The 23,429-nt window shown below is 42.8% G+C and overlaps 1 protein-coding gene across 1 annotated transcript in view; it reads right to left on the reverse strand.

Annotated features, from left to right (window-relative positions):
• Positions 1–23,429, reverse strand: part of LOC128694160 (venom serine protease Bi-VSP) — a gene marked incomplete at its 3' end in the record, with an annotated part of 66,014 nt that overhangs the window by 32,152 nt on the left and 10,433 nt on the right. The window contains 2 exon segments of the mRNA XM_070080273.1: positions 401–582; positions 14,237–14,308. Coding sequence (XP_069936374.1) covers positions 401–582; positions 14,237–14,308 — 254 coding nt within the window.

Consider the following 23,429-nt stretch of genomic DNA (forward strand, 5'->3'; position numbering starts at 1 on the left):
TTATTTAACTTTATGGGAAAAAAAATGGTGGAAATAATTTGTTCTCTTATTCTACAGAACCGAGAACTTAACATTTTCAGTTGTCTTTCATGATGTTAAACATCTTAGTTACAGCCCTTAGACAGGACAGTTGTTTACATCTTGCTCCAAGTATTGAGTTGTATACTTTGAGAGAAATAAATAGGCCTTTATTTTTGCTTTTTGGTTCATATTTGTCAACGAAGATTTTGACAAATTTACTTGAATATAAACATACTGTGAAAAACTGTTTAGAAAGTATTAATTACATCAGTGCAATGTTTCTGTCAGCATTTTTTTTTTGTTCACTACTGGCAATCATCGAGAGAAACTTCAGAAAAAAATTATAAAGTAACAGCCATGAAAAGCCTTGGCCACTCACCATCCAAGGCCAAGCGTTTATCTTTGATGTAAATCCACCGACCACTGCAACCTTATTATCGAACCTTCTGTATTGAGCGTGATGGTCTTCGTTGAGCTTCGGTTTATGTATCACGTCAGAGACAGATCTTGATAAACTGTCGAAGGGAACATGAATGATCCTGGGATTACTCAACCCACACTCTGAAAGACAAAGTTGTTTGTTGTTCGTGCCGAATAGGTAAAACTGGTAAATTAGCAATAACAAATTTAAAATTAAATCCTATCTAAAATTTTCTCTTATACGTTTAAAGAGATTTTTTCATTGATGTTAAAGTGAAAATGAATAATTTTGTACCAAAAGAACCTTAGAAAACTTACCAAACCTTATTATAAAAAGCGCAAATAAATTTAGCCTAATCCAACTATATTTTATATAAGTTTACAGTAATTTAATAACAAACCAACACAATGAAATATATTTTTTTAGATAGATTCAGAATGTTTTGCGAAATTATTGCATACACAAATTTTTGCTTGCCCTATTTGGAAAAAAGTGTATAATTATATATATTTTTTAACACACTGGTCGATTCCAACCAAGGCAGGGTGGCCTGAAAAAGAAAAACTTTCACCATCATTCACTCCATCACTGTCTTGCCAGAGGTGTGTTTTACACTACAGTTCATAAAACTGCAACATTAACACCCGTCGTTCAGAGTGCAGACACTGTACTGTAGACAGCAACCACCCAGGGAAGTAGTACCATCCTGCCACATGACAAACAGAAACCTGTAACTGTAAACATTTACTAAAAAAGAAAAACATTATATATATATATATATATATATTTATATATTTATATATATATTTATATTTATATATATATATATATATATATATATATTACCATATCGGCCGTTTCCCACCAACCACGTCCACTCCTAAATATCTGAATACATTCACCTCCTCCATACTCTCTCTCCAATCTGATATCCAATCTTTCGTCACCTAATATTTTTTACACTGCTCATCATCTTACTCTTTCCTATATTCAATTTTTATTTTCTTCATTTAATTTCCCTACGAAACTCATCCACCAGCCTCTAGAACTTCTCTTTAGAATCTCCCAAAAGTACAGTGTCATCAGCAAAGAGCTACTCTAACAACTCCCACTTTGTGTTAGATTCTTTGTCTTTTAACCCCAGACCTCTTGCCAACACCTGCGCGTTCATTTCTCTTTCAACCCCTTCTATAAATATATTGAACATCCACAGTGACATCACACATCCTTGTCTAAGGCCTCCTTTTACTGGGAAATCTCTATCTCCTACATATTCTAACCCGAGCCTCACTATCCTGGTAAAAACTCTTCACTGCTTTCAGTAAACTACCTCCTATACCATACACTTGCATTATTATTATTATTATTATAATAATCAAGGAGGAAGCGCTAAACCCAGAGAACCATACAGCGCCTGGGGGGGGGGATGTGGAAGGCATTCAGGCTTAATTCGGGGAACTGGAGCACAGATCCAATTCCCTAAATCAAGAGCCCCTCACCAACATCAAGGAACCTTCCTTGAGGGGCATACACTTGCAACATTTGCCACATTGCCCCCCTATCCACCCTGTCATATGCCTTTTCCATATCCATAAATGCATGGGTTCGGCTCCTTGGCTAGTGCAGTGTTATTGATCAATACCATTCGTTTCGTGGGTACAAAAATATAATGTTTGTTGAGCTAGTACACAAACAGGGAGTAGAATGAAATTAGTTCAGAGTCGTCCACACCACCGTATGTCCTTCGATGGTGGGTACAACATCTAGCTTGGCTGGTTGCACCATTGTTAAGGATTGTGTGGTCTAGTGGTTTTACGACTTTGAAGTCGTAACTTAAATAAAATATTCCTGGATCCTAAAGGCTGCTTACACTGTTGTATAGGGGTTATAAAATTATTCTGAAAACACAGCAAACATTGGGCCAGCATGTACTCATATTAAACAATATTAATTATTATTAGGAAGGAAGGACAAAAACTCACCTATATATATATATATATAAACAATATATATATATATATATATATATATATATATATATATATATATATAAATAACTTATATACAACTTATAACTACTACAAAAAACCACCACACTCCAGTTCATATTAGCTCACTAGCACACTGCTGCTAATGAGTTAAACAAAATAAATCATCAGGGAGGCACCATGACATACACACCCCCGTCTTCACTTCTGTCTGGTAGACTAATTACCAGCAGGCAAAACACCATACAGTACTCTCGCATAAACAGGCCTCTGCATACTAGGGCCTTACAAATAAACATGAGAGCACTTAAACACCAACACCTATATTATACACTAGAAAAATATTACCAAAATTACCTACTCAAACTACCGCCCAAACATGACGACTTTACCTCCGTCACCACCCGTCTGGTACTGAACTAAAAACACTTCATCTGCCCCTTTCCTGGCCACTGCCTGACTGACAGGAATAAAACGCGTTCACTTCCAGTTCAATCCCGGAACTATGTTACACGGAAAATGACATATATGGAGCGTTATTTTATATAAATATTTTTTCACAGTACTCCCTAACAAGTAGTCTAAAGCGTCATGTGTTTTCTCTCACCATGAGGCGGGCCAAAACAGCATGGGTTCGACTCCTTGGCTAGTTCAGTGTTTTTATTGATCAATACCACTCGTTTCGTGTCCTCGGATCACGAGAAAAACACGTAGCTCAGTTGCATGCGTGATTCTTGTAGGATCGCTGGCTCAAGTGGTAAGGCGCTGTGTACATTGTGCTGTCTCTGGAGGCGGTATAAGGTTCGTAGGGTCGAGTCCTGGCCTGCCGCAGTTTGGTAAATGATGTATATAAATATTTTTTTTTCTTTTTTAAATTATATAGGGAAGTACCACCTCTATAGCTGGAATGGGGACCCTCATCCTCAGAGAAGACAAACGTACCTCAGGAAAAACTCAAGGTTCTCCCCGGAGCTGTTTGAATATTTTCTTCTACCACCCCCTATATATTTTATATTCTATATGAACATTTATTAATAAACAGAATACATTTACAGAATACATTTACAGAAAAAAAAAACATGAATACAATGGCACAATGTATCAAAGATCATGAATTTCCTCCAGCTCCTCCGAGGCTGGACGAGAGCCAAGTATGCAGCAAGTATTTCCCCTCTGGATGGCTACGCTGAGGCGCTGGAACATGAAAGTGGCTGCCCTTGGGTCCTTGGTGGTGTCGATGAGTCTGGAACCCAATTCTTTAAGGAAACGCGAGGCATTTTTTCCCCATGATCCCAATGTCTCTGATCCCACTGGGACAAATTGATACTGTTGGCTAATATCCCTGTACTTGCTGGCCCGGTGGTCTGGTGGCTAAAACTCCCGCTTCACACACGGAGGGCCCGGGTTCGATTCCCGGCGGGTGGAAATTCCGACACGTTTCCTTACACCTATTGTTCTGTTCACCTAGCAGCAAATAGGTACCTGGGTGTTAGTCGACTGGTGTGGGTCGCATCCTGGGGGACAAGATTAAGGACCCCAATGGAAATAAGTTAAACAGTCCTCGATGACACACTGACTTTCTTGGGTTATCCTGGGTGGCTAACCCTCCGGGGTTAAAAATCCGAACGAAATCTTATCTCTTATCTTATCTTATCTATCTTTTACTCCTCCCTGTGGTCAGTAGCTCCTCCCTGTCGCCCCACACTGATGGATATAGGTGTCAGCCAGTGTGGACACACAGGTATAGTCCCATGCTAAGACCTTGCCATTCTTCCAAGGATAGATGGTGATCCCGTCAGGGCGGTTTGCTGGGTTGTGGGTATTGTTGGCTGCTAGTGATCGGGGCTCCCTCTCGGCTGGGCATCCAGCTGTAGCAAGGGTTCTCTTTATGATGTCGTTTACCTCATTATGTCTTGCATGCCAGCCCTTGGTTTTGGAACAGTTAACACCATGTAGACCATATTGGTCTGCTTGCACTTCGCCGCAAATACACGTATATTCTGTGTGAATTGGGGCAGCAAGGCGCAGAGCCACTGCAATACGGAGGGTCTTAGGGTCGAGTCGCGTTCCCATTGCAGATATGGGAACTGTTTGGAGGAAGTCCCCGGAGTGAGGTGCGCTCACAGCCTGGAGACGGACAATCTCCCTATCTGATGTTGCAGCCCTGAGCATGTTGGCAAACACCTTTTCAGCAATCGGGCCATCCCAGCTTGACTGTTTATGAGCCAGTGCTGCACTAGGGTTTGGTGCTGGAGCCGCAAGAGTCTCCCATTCGGTGATGGCACTGGCATAGCTAGGGTCTTCTATTCCTGCTGAGTCACTGAGGGTATCGGGAAGAATTTGTCTTATCAACTCGTTTGATGCTATGGAAGAGGATAGGAAAGCTGGTAGAGCAATCTGGGAGGATCTGCGTGCTCCTAGCCCTCCAAGCCTGACCGGAAGCGAGGCTTGCAACCACTGTCCATCGTCAAGGGAAAGATTCAATACACTCTCTAGCATGGTCTTCAGGAGAGAGTCATATTCCTTGAGTTTTGGACTGCTGAAGGCTGGGGAGCATCTCAAAAAGTAGTAAGTTTTGGGATTGACAGGCACCTGGTGAGTAGGTAGAAGGCATCGTGTGTGTCAATGTCTTTCATCCTGCTTTCCATCGTCCGGAGGTCTGAGACCTTTTTTTCTAGGATCAGATCGATGGCATTGGACCCAAGAGGAGCACCAAGGAGAGTGCTATTGGCTGGGTCAATGGCTCGTACTACTGGTAAAATGGCGCTGATATTCTGGATCATCTGTTGATTGGTAGAAACTATTTCACATTTGGTGGGGTTTAAAGAAAGGCCCAGGCTTTCTCCCATATCTTTAATTTTACTGATGTCCTCTAGGAGAGATTCTGTTGTGCCAGCTAGGGTACCGTCGTCCAGGAACCAGATATTGAGCTCGCTGGAGAGTGCTTCTGTGACTTCCATGATGACCAAACAGAATAGAAAGGGGGCGAGAGGGTCCCCCTGTTGCACGCCCTCACACGAGTCAATTTAAAGGTCCCCAAACAATAGTTTGGGAGTAACACTAACACGATTCTACGAAGGGATGAAGGGAAGGGAAATTTCTATAAACTGCTTGGAGAACAGCATCCCTTCTGACTGAATTGAAAGCATTGGCAAAGTCCAATTTGACCAAGGCTTTTTCATCGGACATGTTTTTGATATATACTCGTGCTGCATGGGCAGCTGCTTCACAGCCCTGTTGAACGCCGAAACCGAGCTGAGTTGCCTTCAGCATTGCAGCAGCCTCTTGACTCACCCTTCTTACTGCAGCCTTGGTGACTAAAGGAGTCTGATGGCCTCTGGAACACTGCCAGCCAGGCACAGGTTGGAAAATTTGGGGAGTTCAGACAGCAGCCTCTCTGAAACCTCACCAAGTGCTGGATTGAGTATTTGTTTTAAGTGTTGAGGCCTTAAACCGGTGAAACCTCCTGCTGAGCCATGTGGAAATGACATAGCAGCTTTATACACATCAGCATCCTGTAAGGTTAGATGTTCTTTGCCTGCTGCAATGTCAGGGAGGTCAGTGTTGGTACTGGGAGCCCTGGGTGGATGTTTGCCCTTCAGAGCTTGCACGGTGCTGACGTCCTTGGGAGCGATGGTATCCTCACTGGTTATAAGCCTCTGAGCTCCAATAATATTGCCCTCTATTTTTTTTGCTAATTTGGGCTCTAATTTTTGAGGCGTCGGGTGTCCTGTTGTTGGCATTTGCCCGGCGGGTGTTTGTCGCCCTAGGGGGTAGACGGACGAGGTTGTCATCCCTTGGAAATGCATTTATTGCCCTAATAACATGTGTTGCTACTGACTTGTCCCTCCTTCGTGGGACAGCCAAACAGGTATTGCCAAAAAGCAGCAAGTTGTGCCAGGATCTGTTGTTTGAAGGAGTATCGTTGACTTTCTTCAGAAGGTCAGTGAATTTGCTAGCAACTTGAGGGCGAGCTGCTTTGGGGATGTGTGTCAGAGTCTGGTGGATGTTAATTTGATTGCAGATTTGAGGTCCTCTGTAGAGGTGAAGTCAGGGCAGTTGTCAGTGCTGTCTGCTGGGAGGGGCTGTTGATTGTTCTCATTTGTAGCTCTCCTGGAGCCTAGACATCCATTGTGTGCACCGATGCTGCCACTTGAGGGATTGAGTGCACAATCCATGTAGCACACCCGGCAGATGCCTTGTGAACGACGGCTTTGGCTCTGTCGTGAAGATTCCTGGGAACTCGCGACTACTTGTGACATTGCTGATATCGTGAGGGTGGGAGGGCGCCAGCTGTGGGGTAACGGGTGAAGGACAGCATGGAATCATGGGGGATGAGGGTGGGGGAGTAGCGAGCGGCAGAACTTGTAATCAGTGGGACACTAAACGGCAACAACCTTGGTCAGGAAGTCAGTGGGCCTACGCTGGGATGAGGGGAGGGGATCCGGGAGGGGGGGCGGAGGGAGTGGCTCTGTATTCGCTCAAGATGCACATCACTAACTTTTGCTAATTGTTCCAATTAGAAAAAGCCCTCGCCATTTGGCAGACTAAACATATATATATATATATATATATATATATTTTTTATTATCACACCGGCCGATTCCCACCAAGGCAGGGTGGCCCGAAAAAGAAAAACTTTCACCATCATTCACTCCATCACTGTCTTGCCAGAAGGGTGCTTTACACTACAGTTTTTAAACTGCAACATTAACACCCCTCCTTCAGAGTGCAGGCACTGTACTTCCCATCTCCAGGACTCAAGTCCGGCCTGCCGGTTTCCCTGAATCCCTTCATAAATGTTACTTTGCTCACACTCCAACAGCACGTCAAGTATTAAAAACCATTTGTCTCCATTCACTCCTATCAAACACGCTCACGCATGCCTGCTGGAAGTCCAAGCCCCTCGCACACAAAACCTCCTTTACCCCCTCCCTCCAACCCTTCCTAGGCCGACCCCTACCCCGCCTTCCTTCCACTACAGACTGATACACTCTTGAAGTCATTCTGTTTCGCTCCATTCTCTCTACATGTCCGAACCACCTCAACAACCCTTCCTCAGCCCTCTGGACAACAGTTTTGGTAATCCCGCACCTCCTCCTAACTTCCAAACTACGAATTCTCTGCATTATATTCACACCACACATTGCCCTCAGACATGACATCTCCACTGCCTCCAGCCTTCTCCTCGCTGCAACATTCATCACCCACGCTTCACACCCATATAAGAGCGTTGGTAAAACTATACTCTCATACATTCCCCTCTTTGCCTCCAAGGACAAAGTTCTTTGTCTCCACAGACTCCTAAGTGCACCACTCACTCTTTTTCCCTCATCAATTCTATGATTCACCTCATCTTTCATAGACCCATCCGCTGACACGTCCACTCCCAAATATCTGAATACGTTCACCTCCTCCATACTCTCTCCCTCCAATCTGATATTCAATCTTTCATCACCTAATCTTTTTGTTATCCTCATAACCTTACTCTTTCCTGTATTCACCTTTAATTTTCTTCTTTTGCACACCCTACCAAATTCATCCACCAATCTCTGCAACTTCTCTTCAGAATCTCCCAAGAGCACAGTGTCATCAGCAAAGAGCAGCTGTGACAACTCCCACTTTGTGTGTGATTCTTTATCTTTTAACTCCACGCCTCTTGCCAAGACCCTCGCATTTACTTCTCTTACAACCCCATCTATAAATATATTAAACAACCACGGTGACATCACACATCCTTGTCTAAGGCCTACTTTTACTGGGAAAAAATTCCCCTCTTTCCTACATACTCTAACTTGAGCCTCACTATCCTCGTAAAAACTCTTCACTGCTTTCAGTAACCTACCTCCTACACCATACACTTGCAACATCTGCCACATTGCCCCCCTATCCACCCTGTCATACGCCTTTTCCAAATCCATAAATGCCACAAAGACCTCTTTAGCCTTATCTAAATACTGTTCACTTATATGTTTCACTGTAAACACCTGGTCCACACACCCCCTACCTTTCCTAAAGCCTCCTTGTTCATCTGCTATCCTATTCTCCGTCTTACTCTTAATTCTTTCAATTATAACTCTACCATACACTTTACCAGGTACACTCAACAGACTTATCCCCCTATAATTTTTGCACTCTCTTTTATCCCCTTTGCCTTTATACAAAGGAACTATGCATGCTCTCTGCCAATCCCTAGGTACCTTACCCTCTTCCATACATTTATTAAATAATTGCACCAACCACTCCAAAACTATATCCCCACCTGCTTTTAACATTTCTATCTTTATCCCATCAATCCCGGCTGCCTTACCCCCTTTCATTTTACCTACTGCCTCACGAACTTCCCCCACACTCACAACTGACTCTTCCTCACTCCTACAAGATGTTATTCCTCCTTGCCCTATACACGAAATCACAGCTTCCCTATCTTCATCAACATTTAACAATTCCTCAAAATATTCCTTCCATCTTCCCAATACCTCTAACTCTCCATTTAATAACTCTCCTCTCCTATTTTTAACTGACAAATCCATTTGTTCTCTAGGCTTTCTTAACTTGTTAATCTCACTCCAAAACTTTTTCTTATTTTCAACAAAATTTGTTGATAACATCTCACCCACTCTCTCATTTGCTCTCTTTTTACATTGCTTCACCACTCTCTTAACTTCTCTCTTTTTCTCCATATACTCTTCCCTCCTTGCATCACTTCTACTTTGTAAAAACTTCTCATATGCTAACTTTTTCTCCCTTACTACTCTCTTTACATCATCATTCCACCAATCGCTCCTCTTCCCTCCTGCACCCACTTTCCTGTAACCACAAACTTCTGCTGAACACTCTAACACTACATTTTTAAACCTACCCCATACCTCTTCGACCCCATTGCCTATGCTCTCATTAGCCCATCTATCCTCCAATAGCTGTTTATATCTTACCCTAACTGCCTCCTCTTTTAGTTTATAAACCTTTACCTCTCTCTTCCCTGATGCTTCTATTCTCCTTGTATCCCATCTACCTTTTACTCTCAGTGTAGCTACAACTAGAAAGTGATCTGATATATCTGTGGCCCCTCTATAAACATGTACATCCTGAAGTCTACTCAACAGTCTTTTATCTACCAATACATAATCCAACAAACTACTGTCATTTCGCCCTACATCATATCGTGTATACTTATTTATCCTCTTTTTCTTAAAATATGTATTACCTATAACTAAACCCCTTTCTATACAAAGTTCAATCAAAGGGCTCCCATTATCATTTACACCTGGCACCCCAAACTTACCTACCACACCCTCTCTAAAAGTTTCTCCTACTTTAGCATTCAAGTCCCCTACCACAATTACTCTCTCACTTGGTTCAAAGGCTCCTATACATTCACTTAACATCTCCCAAAATCTCTCTCTCTCCTCTGCATTCCTCTCTTCTCCAGGTGCATACACGCTTATTATGACCCACTTCTCGCATCCAACCTTTACTTTAATCCACATAATTCTTGAATTTACACATTCATATTCTCTTTTCTCCTTCCATAACTGATCATTTAACATTACTGCTACCCCTTCCTTTGCTCTAACTCTCTCAGATACTCCAGATTTAATCCCATTTATTTCCCCCCACTGAAACTCTCCTACCCCCTTCAGCTTTGTTTCGCTTAGGGCCAGGACATCCAACTTCTTTTCATTCATAACATCAGCAATCATCTGTTTCTTGTCATCCGCACTACATCCACGCACATTTAAGCAACCCAGTTTTATAAAGTTTTTCTTCTTCTCTTTTTTAGTAATTGTATACAGGAGAAGGGGTTACTAGCCCATTGCTCCCGGCATTTTAGTCGCCTCATACGACACGCATGGCTTACGGAGGAAAGATTCTTTTCCACTTCCCCATGGACAATAGAAGAAATAAAAAGAACAAGAGCTATTTAGAAAAAGGAGAAAAACCTAGATGTATGTATATATATATATATGCATGTGCGTGTCTATGAAGTGTGACCAAAGTGTAAGTAGGAGTAGCAAGATATCCCTGTTATCTTAGCGTGTTTATGAGACAGAAAAAGAAACCAGCAATCCTACCATCATGCAAAACAGTTACAGGTTTTTGTTTCACAGTCATCGGCCGCCTCCCACCGTCGCAGGGTGACCCAAAAAGAAAAAATCCTCCAAAAGAAAATACTTTCATCATTCAACACTTACACCTCACTCACACAATCACTGTTTTTGCAGAGGTGCTCAGAGTACAACAGTTTAGAACCATATACAGATAAAGATGCACAACATATCCCTCCAAACTGCCAATGTCCCAAACCCTTCCTTTAAAGTGCAGGCATTGTACTTCCCATTTCCAGGACTCAAGTCTGGCTATATTAAAATAACCAGTTTCCCAGAATCCCTTCACTAAATATTATCCTGCTCACACTCCAACAGCTGGTCAGATCCCAAATACCACTCGTCTCCATTCACTCCTATCTAACGCGCTCATGCACGCTTGCTGGAAGTCTAAGCCCCTCGCCCACAAAACCTCCGTTACCCCCTCCCTCCAACATTTTCGAGGACGACCTCTACCCCGCCTTCCTTCCCTTACAGATTTATATGCTCTCCATGTCATTCTACTTTGATTCATTCTCTCTAAATGGCCAAACCACCTCAACCCTCTTCAGCCCTCTAATACTTTCATTAACTCCACACCTTCTCCTAATTTCCACACTCAAAATTTTCAGCATAACATTTACATCACACATTGCCCTTAGACATGACATCTCCACTGCCTCCAGCCACCTCCTCGCTGCACCATTTACAACCCAAGCTTCACACCTATATAAGTGTGTTGGTACTACTATATTGTCATGATTGTGACCAGACTTACCTGGAGTTCATTACCTTTGTAAATTGTGAGTTCATTACCTTTGTAAATTGTGAGTTCATTACCTCTGTAACTTGCTCAGCTATCAAAACTTTGGAGTCCAGTCCCTGGACCAATTATGTACCTCTGTAATCTTTTGACTACCGCCCACAGGATGGGTATGGGGTGCATAATAAACATATTAAACTAACTGCCTCCATAGATAACGTTTCTCGTCTCCACATATACCTGAACGCACCACTCACCTTTTTTTCTTCATCAATTCTATGATTAACCTCATCCTTCTTAAATCCATCCGCTGGCACGTCAGCTCTCAATTATCTAAAAACATTCACTTCTTCCATACTACTCCTCCCCAATTTGACATCCAATTTTTCTTTATCTAAATCATTTGATACCCTCATCACCTTACTCTTTTCTATGTTCACTTTCAACTTTCTACCTTTACACAAACTCCCAAACTTGTCCACTAACCTTTGCAATTTTTCTTTAGAATCTTCCATAACCACAGTATCATCAGCAAAAAGTAACTGTCAATTCCCATTTTGTATTTGATTTCCCATAATTTAATCCCACCTCTCTCCCGAACACCCTAGCATTTACTTCTTTTACAACCCATCTATAAATATATTAAACAACCATAGTGACATTACACATCCCTGTCTAAAACCTACATTTACCGGGAAGTAATCTCCCTCTGTTCTGCACACTAACCTGAGCCTCACTATCCTCATAAAAACTCTTTACAGCATTTAGAAATTTACAACGTATTCCATATACTTGCAACATCTGCCACATTGCTCCTCTATCCACTATCATATACCTTTTCTAAATTCATAAATGCAATAAAAACTTCCCTACCTTGATCTAAATACTGTTCACATATATGCTTCAATGCAAACACTTGATCTACACATCCCCTACCCACTCTAAAACCTCCTTGCTCATCTGCAATCCTAAAGTCTGTCTTACCTCTAATTCTTTCAGTAATAACCATACCGTACACTTATTCTCGCTATCTACCCAATACCTCCATTTCCCCATCTACTAACTCCCCTACTCTGTTTTTAACTGACAAATCCATTCGTTCCCTATGCTTTCATAACTTGATTAACCCACTCAAAAAATTTTTCTTATTTTCATTAAAATTTCTTGACAGTGCCTCTCCCACTATCTGCTCTCCTTTTGTACTCTCACCACTCTCTTCACCTTTCTTCTACTCTCCATATACTTTACTCTTCTTGTAACACTTCTGCTTTGCAAAAACCTCTCATAAGCTATCATTTTCTCTTTTATCACACCATCTACATCATTCCACCAATCACTCCTCTTTGCTCCTGCACCCACCCTCCTATAACCACAAACTTCTGCCCCACATTCTAATACTGCATTTTTAAAACTATTCCTACCCTCTTCCACCCCCCTCCCCCACTACTCATACTTGCACCAGCCCACCTTTCTGCCAATAGTTGCATATATCTCACCAGAACTTCCTTCTCCCTTAGTTTATACACTTTCACCTCCCTCTTACTTGTGGCCATTTTCCTCTTGTCCCATTTACCTCTTACTCTAACTGTAGCTACAACTAAATAATGATCTGATATATTGGTTGCCCCTCTATAAACGTGTACATCCTGGAGCCTACCCATTAACCTTTTATCCACCAATACATAATCTAACAAACTACTTTCATTATGTGTTATATCATACCTTGTATATTTATTTATCCTCTTTTTCATAAACATCTTTTACTTATTACCAAACCTCTTTCTACACATAGCTCAATTAACGGCTTCCCATTTTCATTTACCCCTGACACCCCAGACTTACCTACTACTCCCTCCACAACATTTTTACCAACTTCAGCACTGAAATCCCCAACCACAAGTACTTTCACACTTGGTTCAAAACTCCCCACGCTTTCACTCAATATTTCCCAAAATCTCTCTCTCCTCTACACTTCTCTCTTCTCCAGGTGCATATACACTTACTATAACCCACTTTTCACATCCAACCTTTATTTTACTCCACATAATCCTTGAATTAATACATTCATAGGCTCTCTTTTCCTGCCTAGCTTATCCTTCAACATTGCTACTCCTTCTTTAGCTCTGTTTGAAATCCCTGACCTAATCCCATTTATTCCTCTCCACTGAAACTCTCCCACCCCCTTCAGCTTTGTTTCACTTAAAGCCAGGACATCCAGCTTCTTCTCATTCATAACTTCCACAGTCATCTCTTTCTTATCATTCACACAACATACACCCACAGACATCACACTTTGACAATTCTCCTCTTCTTATTCTTTTTAGTAATTATTACAGGAAAAGGGGTTACTAGTCCATTGTTCCCGGCATTTTAGTTGACTTTTACAACACGCATGGCTTACGGTGGAAAGGTTGTTATTCCACCTCCCCATGGATATAAAAGGAAAAATAATAAGAATAAGAACTATTAAGATAAATTCAAAGAAAATTAAGATTAGTGTGTATAACTAAACGTGTACTAGTATGTGTACTGTGACCTAAGTGTAAGTAGAAGTAGCAAGACGTACCTGCAATCTTGCATGTTTATGAGACAGACAAAAGACACCAGCAATCCTACAATAATGTAAAACAATTCGTTTTACACTCATTTGGTAGGACGGTAGTACCTCCCTGGGTGGTTGCTGTCTACCAGCCTACTACCATATATATATATATATATATATATATATATAACTATAGCTTGAATCTGAAAAAACTGACATCATTTAATTAAGATAAAATACAGTTACATTATACTTTATCACATGATCTATTTCAGCTTGAGAAGACCATGTTAAATGCCGTAGTCAAAACGGTTCTTTGTTGAATAAGTAGTACAACTGTCCACAGTACATATTGTTAAATTATCAAGTTGAATAATTAATGGAAGAATATCAGAAAGTGTAATTGTTACTCACCGAAAGTAACGGTTGGAGAAGAAATATCCAGGATGGGATCAGATACCTTGTCAGTTGTCTTAGTTACACTCTCTGCAAACACAACATTGCCTTAGATATTCTTAATATTCACTATATTTATAATTATGATGTAATTCACTGTAATTTAAATTAAAAAAAAATATAATATTGCTCATATTTTTTTGTGTAATTCAAAATTAATGAAATCGGTTATAATAAAATCATCATTATATGTTTAGCACTGACGTGTATTTATAATAAAAAAATCCACGTAAACTGTTTACGTGAATTTTTTTTAAAGTATTATAATTTTATAATTATATTTTTTTATAAATATAATTCTTCACATGAAAATTTATGCTTAGTTTAAGTTTTATTTAATTTTAGTTGGAGTTCAGCATTCTTGTTAGTAAGTTTATTCAGGTACAGATAATAATAATAAATAATAATAATAATAAATAATAATAATAATAATAATATCTTTATTTACTACATCAGAGTTTGTGCAGTAAATCAGTTGCTGTCAAAAAGTTAACGAGGGAAGGTAAAGTAAGGGCAGTAGATTATTATTATCAAAAGGAAGCGCTAAACAGCAAGGGTTATACAGTGCAGCAGGGCAGGGAAGGGAAGGATACATGGGTGGCAAGAGGAAAAGGGATGATTATTAGCATATGGAGTACAGTGGGGCAGTGGACAGTGCAGGGGTAGAGGGTAGCAAGAGAATGAGGTACAAATGACGTAGGAGGGTGCTAGAGGCATCAGAGTTTATGTAGTAAATCAGTTGCTGTCAAAAAGTCAATGAGAGAGTCTAGATTACAGGAGTGTCCATCAGCAAGTAGGGAAGGTAGAGAAAGGGCAGCAGAGTGGAGACGACGGTGGTGGTAAATTGACATTGGAAGTAAATTTTGCTTGCTAGTTGATAGTGTGGACAGTTCAACAGAATGTGGCTAACAGATACTGGAACTTGACATTTCTCACAGAGGAACAGAAAGCCTCTCCATGAGATACCTGTGAGTAAGACGAGTGTGGCCGATGTGAAGAGGAGAGATTAGTCCCCCAACCTCGACACTGATGACAAGATGATGGTCAGAAACTTATACTCAGTTTAATAGAATGAAGTTTGTTATGGAGCAGATCAGACCAACATTGTTGCCAACAGGTGCAAAGGTGGGTAGCAATTTCAGCAAAATAGTCTGTGAATGAAACATCTCTATATGAAACTCCATTGAAGACACTGCAAGGCTACAAGTGGATGTCAACCAAATCTTTAAATAGGCTGCACAAAACAATATGAAGTTCGACGATAAGAAATTTTAATTATGCCGATATGGATAATGAGAACCTTCAAAGCCAGGGATGCCAAGCCCATGATAACACTCTTCAGGTCACTTGTTCTATCTACGCTGGCATATGGCTGCACACTAACAGCACCTTTCAAGGCAGGTGAAATTGCTGACCTAGAAAATGTACAAAGAACCTTCACGACGTGCATAACGGAGATAAAACACTTCAATTACCGGGAATGCTTGAAGTTCTTAAACCTGTACTCCTGCAGGCGCGAGAGATGCATGATTATATACACCTGGAAAATTCTAGAGGGATCAGTAGCAAACTTGCAAACGAAAATCACTCCCTACAAAAGCAAAAGACTCGGCAGATGATGCAACATCCCTCCAATGAAAGCAGAGGTGTCACTAGCACGTTAAGAGACAACAAAATAAGTGTCAGGGGCCCAAGACTGTTCAACTGCCTCCCAGCATACATACCGATAGACCCCTGGCTGTCTTCAAGCAGGCACTGGACAGGCACCTAAAGTCGGTACCTGACCAGCCGGGCTGTGGTGTGTATGTTGGAATGCGTGTGGCCATCAGTAACAGCCTGATTTATCAAGCCCTGATCCACCATGAGGCCTGGCCACAGACCGGGCCACGGGGGCGTTGACCCCTGGAACTCCCCCCATGTAAACTCCAGGTAAACTCATGTACTGCTGACCGTGCAGCAGTGTCTGCCTGTTCATTGCCCTGTATGTCACCATGACCATGGACCCAGCAAAAAAAAAAATATATTTGTGTTTACTAGACATACGGCATAACCCAAGTTGCATACGAAGAACTAGGGGGTGAGGTGTATCAAATTTTTGTATAGGCTGTAAAGCACTAAGGGAGTCTGAAACGACCACAAATAGTAACACAGGCATAGATGCTATACGGATAAGTGCTACAAGAATGGCTTACAGTTCAACCGTAAAAATGTTAGCCGAGGATAATAAATATCCTTGCCCAACACTGTCCAGAAACACTGCTGCGAATCTGACACCGTCAGAAGACTTAGAACTATCTGTGTACACTGCGATGACATGAGAATGAGAGCCGAAGTGGTCAAGAAAAAGAGAGCGGGAAGCCACTGAAGGTAGTGGGGTTTTTGCACATGTCTGTGGAAAAGAACTGACACGAACAGCTGGAACTTCCCAAGGGGGCAGGGAAAAGCGAGTTGTTACATGAACATAGAAAGATGGTAACTGAAGAGAAGACAAGAATGAATGGAGGCAGAGAGAAAAGGGGCAGAGTAAACAGGGGCGATGAACAGATAAAGAACATTTACTAACTGATATAAGTATACAGAAGGGTAGTGGAGGTCATGAGATCGAACATATTACTGAAGGCAATGAGCATCACGGCGATCAGACAAGGATGGAATATTCGCTTCTGCATAGAGACTCAACAGGGGATGAACGAAAGGCACCAATGCACAGACCTTGGTGATGAATGGGATCTAACTTAGAGTTGCAGGAGACGCCACAGAATCAATTTGGTCACCATAATCCAGCTTGGACAAGACAAGGGTGGAATGCAAACGGAAGAGAGTGCGAAGATCTGCTCCCCATGAATGTGCGAAAACTTTAAGGAGATTTAGCCGACCATGGCAAGTTGTCTTTAAAGAAGAAATGTGTGGTCTCCACGTCAGCCGGCTCTCAAAGAGCAGGCCCAGAAACTTGACCGTATCACTTGCCAGAATATGTGAACCGTGCAAGTACAAGGGAGTATCCGGAATAAGAGGATGTCTAGCAAAAGTATTATTATTATTATAATCAAAAAGAAGCACTAAGCCACAAGGGCTATACAACGCTGAAGGGTAGGGAAGGAAGCGAGGGTATTGGGTGGCAGATGGGGAGAGAGATGATCAGTAGGTTACAGAAAACAGTAGGGCAGGGGATAGTGTGGGGGTAGAGGGTAGCAAGAGATTGAAGTAGAAAGGGCTGAAGGTATCAGAGTTTGTGAAGCAAGTCAGTTGTTGTCAAAAAGTCAATGAGAGAGTCCGGATGAAAGGTGGGTCCATCAGCGAGAAGGGAAGGAAAAGAGAGAGCAGCGGAGCGAAGATGAAGGTAAATTCTGCGTGCTCGTTGATAAAGTGGACAGTCTAACAGAATGTGGCTGACCGATAATGGAACATGACAATTCACACAAAGAGGAGCAGGGCGCCTCTCCATGAGATATCCATGAGCAAGACGAGTATGGCCAATGCGAAGACGGGAGAGAGTAGTCTCCCAACCTCGACAATGGTGACAAGAAGACGGCCAGTAACCTATACTCGGTTTAATAGATTGAAGTTTGTTACCGAGCAGAGTAGACCAACGTTGTTGCCAACGGGTGTGAAGGTGGGTAGCTATTGCAGCAAAATAGCCCATAAATGGAATACCTCTATATGAAACTGGTAGGTCATGTACTGCTGACCGTGCAGCAGTGTCTACCTGTTCACTGCCCTGTACATCAACATGACCAGGGACCCCAACAAAAAACAATATCTTTATGCTTGGTAAAGATGCGACGTAGCCAAAGTTGGATACGGAGGACTAAGGGGCGAGGTGTATCAAATTTCTGTATAGCCTGTAAAGCACTAAGGGAGTCTGAGACAACCACAAATGACACAGGCATAGATGCAATACGGATAAGTGCTGCAAGAATGGCATACAATTCAGCAGAAAAAATACTAGCCGAAGATAATAAATGCCCTAGTACGACGCTGTCCGGAAACACTGCTGCGAATCCTATGCCATCAGAAGACTTAGAGCCATCTGTGTACACTGCAATGTCATGAGAATGAGAGTGGAAGTGGTCAAGAAAAAGAGCGGGAAGCTACGGTAGACAGTTGGGCTTTCGAGCAAGGGAGAGAGAAAGAACAGACTCGAACAGCTGGAACTTCCCAGGGGGTAGGGAAAAGTGAGATGCTACATGAACATAGAAAGGTGGTAACTGAAGAGAAGACAAGAGTGAATGTAGGCAAAGAGAGAAGGGACGGAGCAAACAGGGGCGGCGAACAAATAAAGAATGTCTACTAATATTGGTGACCATTCTATAAATGGAAGGATTGCGGAGATCATGAGAGCGTACATAGCAGCGAAGGACATGGGCATCACGGTGATCGGATAAGGATGGAACGTTTGCTTCTGCATAGACGCTCTCAACAGGGGAAGAGCAAAAAGCACCAAGGCATAAACGTAATCCTTGGTGATGAATGGGGTTAAGGCTAGAGAGAGTAGCAGGAAAGGCCGCTGAATAGATCTGGTCACCATAATCAAGTTTCGATAAAATGAGGGTGGAATGTAGGCGAAGGAGAGTTCGACGATCAGCTCCCCATGAAAGATGAGCAAGGGTTTTAAGAAGGTTCAGCCGGCTGTGACAAGTTGCCTTCAGAGAGGTAATGTGAGGTTTCCAGGATAACCTACGGTCAAAGAGGAGGCCCAGAAACCTGACTGCATCACGTTCAGGGATACCATAGAGGTACAAAGGATGATCGGAGATGACAGAGCGCCTAGTGAAAGTAAAGTAATTTGGAGAGTTTTGGTACTGGAAAATTTAAACCCATGTGTGGTGGCCCAATTGGAAACACGGTCGACCGCATGCTGGAGAGAAACTGTAATGAGGTGACAGCCAGCGCCTGCACAGGCAATAGCGAAGTCATCAACATAGAGTGAGGACCAAATATTGGTTGGAAGACTAGAGGCCAAATCATTTATAGAAAGGAGAAAAAGTGTTGTGCTCAGAACACATCCCTGGGGGACACCTTCAGCTTGGATAAAGTCCGGGGAGAGCACATTATTAACCCCAACACGGAAATGTCTGTTAGTTAAAAAGTTCTTAAGGAAGGATGGTAGATTGCCTCGGAGGCCTAAGGAGTGGGCTTGGGCCAAAGTATTATACCTCCAAGTTGTGTCATATGCCTTCTCAAGGTCAAAAAATATGGCAATAACTGAGTGGTTATTCGCAAAGGCATTACAAACATAGGTATCCAAGCGTAGTAAGGGGTCTATGTTAGAACAGCCCTTACGAAAGTCATATTGACAAGTGGAGAGACTGTTGTGTGTCTCTAAATACCACACTAAACGTCTATTTACCAGGCGTTCCATCACTGTGCAAACTGCTCTGGTAAGAGCAATGAGACGATAGTGGGAGGCTTCATGTCCCATAGTACCTGGCTTGGGGAAAGGGAGAACAATGGCAAATATCCACGGCTGTGGAAGAACTCCTTGTGACCAAATAAGATTGAAAAGGCGTAATAGGACTGCAAGGGCTGACTGATGTAAATGTTGTAGCATACGAATATGAATGTCGTCGGGCCCAGCTGCCGATGATCGGCAAGCTGAGAGTGTTGCCGCCAGTTCCTGAAGTGTAAAAGGCACATTATACTGTTCTTCTCTGAGAGAAGAAAAGTCCAAGGATGCTAACTCTCTGGCAGACTTTTAGAAAAGAAACGAGGGGCACAGATGGAGCCCCTGAGAAATACGAACCAGATGATTGCCAATTTCATTGGCAACATCTAGTGGGCTTGCTATATCAACACCGGCAACCCACAGAACAGGAGCCGGGTCAGGAGAATATTTACCACTCAATTTTCGTACTTTTTTCCAGACTGAACTCAGAGGAAGCAGAGGTGATGGTGGAGAATCTCACCAGCAACTGCGTTTAGCGTCTCTCCATGGTTCTATTGTATTGGTACCTGCCCCACGCAGCGCGTTTCAAACGTACTGCACGATCACAAGCAGGAGACCACCAAGGCACACATTTCTGAGAATGCCTGACAGAAGTTTGGGGTATAGAATGAGAAGCTGCGGTTAAAACTGAGGACGAGAAGAGGTGTAAAAGCTCATCAATGGAGGACAAAGAAGGAACCTCACTAAAAACAGTTGTGAGTAAAGGTTCCAATTTGCCCGATCAAATTGCCAGTGTGGGTTACAAAGAGGTGGTAAATATGAAGAGGAAGTAAGAATGATTGGGAAATGATCGCTGTCGTGTAAATCCGGGAGAACAGACCAGGTGAAGTCTAATGCGGCAGAGGAAGAGGAGACAGAGATCGATGCAAGAGAGTGCGAGTCCGAGGATAAAAATGAGTTTGAGTACCTATATTTAAAACATGGAGGGGGTGGGAAGCAAAAAAAGCCTCTGACTGAATGCCACAGGAATCACAGCGAGACCCTCCCCAGAGGAAATGATGGGCATTAAAATCGCCAAGTAACAGAAGCGGTGGTGGCAATGACGAAACAAGAAAGGCAATATCTGGGATAGATAATGCCTGAGGAGAGAGATATAAAGAACAGAGCGTATACCACCTATGCAAGTGGATACGGGCTGCTGTGTAATGCAGCGAAGTACGAACAAATAGCTGATGGTATGGAATATCAGTGCGTAGAAGAAGGGCACTTTCATTAAAGGTCCCATCAGGAAAAGGATCTGAAGAATACAATAAATTATAGCCTGAGATGGGATAGATAACAGTAGAGTGTAATTCTGGTTCCTGTAAGCAAACACCAACAGGGGAAAACTGGGAGAGCAACATCTGAAGCTCACCCCGATTACCCCTGAGGCTGCGTATATTCCACTGTAAATAGGCCATGATTGGCAATGACAATGATACCTGAAATTCGTAGTTAAGGGTTCCTATGGACTAGAGGGGTTAGAAAAGTCCACATGCGGTGGCAGCGGAAAACGTTCTAGCAGGGAAGGAAAGGTGCGCTGTGAAGAAAGGAGTTGCACAGACTGAGGAGAGGAGAGAGAAGGAACAGAGGGTGGATCAGTGTCCATTGATGGTTTGGTCTCTGCAATATATTCAGAGATTGCTTCAAGTGTTTCGGAATTCAAAGACGTCGTATGGGAGACAATACTGTAGATGGAAGGGAGAGGATGACTAAAGATTGGAACTGTAATGGACTGTACCAAGGTAGAGGGGGAGCAAAAGGGTGGAGGGAACTGGAGAAGAGTGGAAGGCGACAGAAGAGGCAGAAACCTGGGAGGTGGAATTAGAGGAAGAAACTTGGGATGGAACAGGGGAGGAAGACACAGTATGAGGAGGAGGGTGAACCTCTACACTTGTAACAGAGCCAGTGAGAGGGGAAGAACCAGATACAGAGACCGGGAAGGTAAAATGAGGAGGTGGAAGTGAAGGAGGGGTTAAAGGAGCTTTTTTGACTTCTGAAAAGTAAAAAGATTGGGAGGAGGTGTCGTACAAGATCTCGTCGATACCGAGGATTGAGGGAGAACACGATGAAGCGAGAACAGACTGCGGTGTTGAAGTAGGGACGTCTGAGCCCAGGACAGCAAAAGAATTAGAGACAGGAGTGACTGTGGGAGGGGTAACCACAGAGGAGGCTGCAGAAGATGGAACCCCAGAAGTGGGGGGACGTTTTGAAACACGAGAATAAGAAACACTGGGTAGTCTCCCTTGGAGGCGGAGATGAGAAACTGCCATAGCATAAGGGAGACCTTCTGCCTCTTTGAGGTAATGGATTTCCAGCTCATTTAAGTAGACTTGGCAATGGCGAGAGTACGAAGGGTGAGCTTCATGACAATTAAGGCCAGAGGGAGGTCGATTGCAAGACGTATTAGAATGGTCATCGGCACCACAGACTGGGCATTCTGCTATAGATCTGCAATATTTCGCTGGGTGGCCAAATTGCCAGCAATTTCTACACTGTTGCAGTGTAGGGATCACCTTTCGAACTTGTAGCCGATCTGCTACATAAACTAAGGATGGGAGTTCACGGCTGTCAAAAGTTAAACGAGCCACATTGCTAGGGTATCGTCTCTGCCCGTGGGCAGGAAGAACATAAGTGTCTACCTTGAGGATTGGGAGATCTTGAAGTTCCAGCTGTTCAAGAATGTCATTGCCACATGTCTGGAAATTTTGTTGAACTATGGTATGGGGCAGAATGACGGTACCACTACAAGAATTGAGGGAATTATGTTTTTCAATAGTGACAGAAATAGTATCGATATGGAAAAGAAGAGAAAGATCATGAGTTTGGGTAGCATTCTGGACAGTGATGATGCATGTACCACTCTTAAGAGCATGAAAAGAAATATCTTTACCAACATGGCATAGGAGTGCCTTGCCAATACTATGGTCGGAAAGAGGCAATAGAGGAAATCAGTCATAAACTGAAGAATTTAGTCCATTGTGCATTCTGAAACTGAGCGTGGAAAGGAAGTGCATGACGTGTCGATCTTTTCTGAGAAGAACGAGAAGGTGGAGAAGTATCATCAGGTAATTGTCGTTGGTGTTTAGGAATGGGACCGGAGTTGGTCTGATGTGGAACAGGCTGGCGATTCGAAAACTGCCGCACTGTAGAGGGAGAGGCTGGAAGCATAGTCAAAGGAGAGCAGAGGTCAGACAAATCAAAGAAGTCAGTCAAGACCTCAGTACCTGAAGCGGGTGAGGAAACAGCACTGGCAAGAGGTACAGAGACATTAGGAGTGTCTGAAGAGCGGTCCAAAGATGAGGCGGGGTCAGAATGGGGTGCAGTATCAAGAAGGGGCCCAGGGGTAGCAGGTTCATGGACTAGGGCTTCCATGGTTAGGTTACTTCTTTTTGTTTTTAAGAAAAAAAAGAAAAAAGAAAATAAAAAAAAAAAAAAAAAAAAGGGACTGGGGAGGGATAGTTCCTGGGAGGAATGAAAGGGCCAGAAATCTCCCTTCACACCCAAGAGGACCTCAACACCGCAAGTAGCACAGATGCGGCATGGAACCCGTCCATACCCTACCTTTCATGCCAGTAAACCTCGCATCTGCCGAGCTCCTCGGTGGACAAAAGAGAGGGCGGCCGAATATCCACCGCAAAGCATACCTCCTTTGTCCACCACCCCTGGAATCCGAAAAGCGGCCTCCAGAGATACGCCCGTCGCCTGACAGACACTCAAAGCCAC

Source organism: Cherax quadricarinatus, unplaced genomic scaffold (assembly GCF_038502225.1).
Source record: "Cherax quadricarinatus isolate ZL_2023a unplaced genomic scaffold, ASM3850222v1 Contig270, whole genome shotgun sequence".
Lineage (NCBI taxonomy): Eukaryota > Metazoa > Arthropoda > Malacostraca > Decapoda > Parastacidae > Cherax > Cherax quadricarinatus.